Source organism: Myripristis murdjan, chromosome 20 (assembly GCF_902150065.1).
Source record: "Myripristis murdjan chromosome 20, fMyrMur1.1, whole genome shotgun sequence".
NCBI lineage: Eukaryota > Metazoa > Chordata > Actinopteri > Holocentriformes > Holocentridae > Myripristis > Myripristis murdjan.
The window spans coordinates 2,483,945-2,486,127 of NC_043999.1; the positions used below are offsets into that span (position 1 = coordinate 2,483,945).

At 47.3% G+C, this 2,183-nt stretch overlaps 1 protein-coding gene across 1 annotated transcript in view; it reads left to right on the forward strand.

Annotated features, from left to right (window-relative positions):
- The first annotated feature begins 744 nt into the window (after positions 1–744).
- Positions 745–2,183, forward strand: part of scn5lab (sodium channel, voltage gated, type V-like, alpha b) — a 192,721-nt gene continuing 191,282 nt past the window's right edge. The window contains exon 1 of the mRNA XM_030079285.1: positions 745–876. Within this exon, the coding sequence (XP_029935145.1) occupies positions 754–876 (123 nt within the window). The 5' untranslated portion in view covers positions 745–753. The remainder of the gene's footprint in view (positions 877–2,183) is intronic.

Consider the following 2,183-nt stretch of genomic DNA (forward strand, 5'->3'; position numbering starts at 1 on the left):
CTGAGGTGGGATTTACATAGAACGCTGCATATCAAAGGTGGTTATTCTTACTCGCTCGCCCCCCGTCTCGCTGGTGTTTTGGAGACGCCGGGTGTTTTGCAGCGAGGACATGATGGAGGATCTTCCGCTCGTGGTGTCGGGCGGCGCTGACAGCTCTGAGCCGCTCGTCACTCCTCGGGTGTGGAGTGACGAGCGGCGACCGGCGGCTCGGTCAGCGGCGTGTTTGTCGTGTGTCTGATGTTTGGGACGGCGAGTCGTTGGAAGCTTCTGGAGAGGAGCGCGTCCCTCCGGCGGGTCACCGGCCGTCTTGTCTTTCATGTGGTTTTGCTCTCAGGCGCTGGCAGGAGGTCGAGGCCAAAACCGGGTCAAAGTTCAACACTGAGATTGAGTTTTTTTTTTTTTTTTTTAATAACATCAGACCCTCAAATTAATCCTGTGCATTAACTTTGACCGCCCAAAACATAAAAACAAACCATCTTTCTATTCTTCTCACCCTCTCTCTCTCTCTCTCTCTCTCTCTCCCTCTCTCTCTCTCTCTCTCTCTCTCTCCACCTGCTCTTTCTTTGTCTCTCTCTCATCCCTCCATCCTGCTGATGAAAGTACTTCAATGGGGTTACAATGGTTAATACAATTTTTAACAACCCTCTCTCTCTCTCTCTCTCTCCCTCTCTCTCTCTCTCTCTCTCCGTCCCGGTGTCTCTCGCCCCTCAGCTGGTACACTGGGCCAGGCAGCAGCAGGATCAGGATGACAAGATGGCTGGCTGTGTGTTTCCAGTGGGACCAGAGAGCTTTCAGCGCTTCACGCCGGACTCCCTGGCGGCCATCGAGCAGCGCATCGCCCAGGAGGAGGCCCGACGCAACAAACAATACCAGGAGGTACACACACACACACACACACCCACACACACACACACACACACACACCCATAAGACAGTGATCATGATAAAAAAAAATTATAATAATGATGATAGAACTACTGTTTCATTTACTCCATTGTTGCTAGTATGATTATTATTATCATTCTTGTTCCTCATTGTAGAATAATAATAAAAAACTTTTTGTGATATTATTGCCACTATTGTGATTATCAGAGCACGGAGAAGAAAAAGAACATCAACAATAATGCTGGCAAATGATAATAATGACAAAAGCAGCCAGAAGCTGTAATAAAAGTTTATAATGAGTATGTGAAAATACAATTTCAGCAGGCAGTGTGTGTGTGTGTGTGTGTGTGTGTGTGTGTGCGTGTGTGAGAACAGTTTTTGGACTGTTTTAAAGACGTGACTGCAGTTGGTTTCATGACACACGTTTGGAGCCGAGTGTTTGTCTGCTCTGGACCGAGTCCAGCTTCACTTCACAAAGCGCGGCGCTGAAAAATAAACTCTTTCAGCTGAAACTGAAAACGCCTTAATGTGGAAAAAAGGCCGAGCAGCACTCGACTACAGAACGAGCTCAGAGAAACTGTGCTGATCGGGAGAATTCAACACATCACACACAAGCTGCTGTATAAATGCACACTGTACAGTGAAGATAATAAAGGGTGGTATGTGTTGTGGTGCGTTCAGGGTCACAGTCTGGTTGTTGGAGTGTAGATAATAAGCAGTGTTGCGGTGCGTTCAGGGTCAGGACCTGGGTGTTGCACGGTGTTGTGGTGCAGATTATAAACAGTGTCGTGGTGCATTCAGGGTCAGGACCTCAGGACCTGGGTGATGCAGTGCACATAGCAAGCAGTGTGGTGGTGCATTCAGGGTCAGGACCTGGGTGTCATAGGGTGTTAAGGTGAAGATAATACAGGGACGTTCACATGATCACATGACAAAAGCTTTTTATGCGCCGCAGCCGTTGCGTTGAATGGAGACAGACTTTTTTTTATGCTCCGCCGATGTGTTGCACCAAATGTGCTGAACATTGAACGCACCACGCTCTGACCTTTGACCGGGCTGTAGGGTAACAGGTGAAAATGCTTTCAACTAAATTTAACTGTGTATATTTCTGATTTTCTCAAGCTGTTCCATAAAGTCACATAGAAAGCAAATGCAAAAATAATAACAACATAACAATATTTTAGCAAGCGAACATACCACCTCTAAGTGTCCTGGAGGAAAACACGGCAGTGAATGTCTCTTAAAGCGATGCGTTGGCACAGTAACGCAGCTTGTTAGCTGCAAGCGGGCCTTCCCTT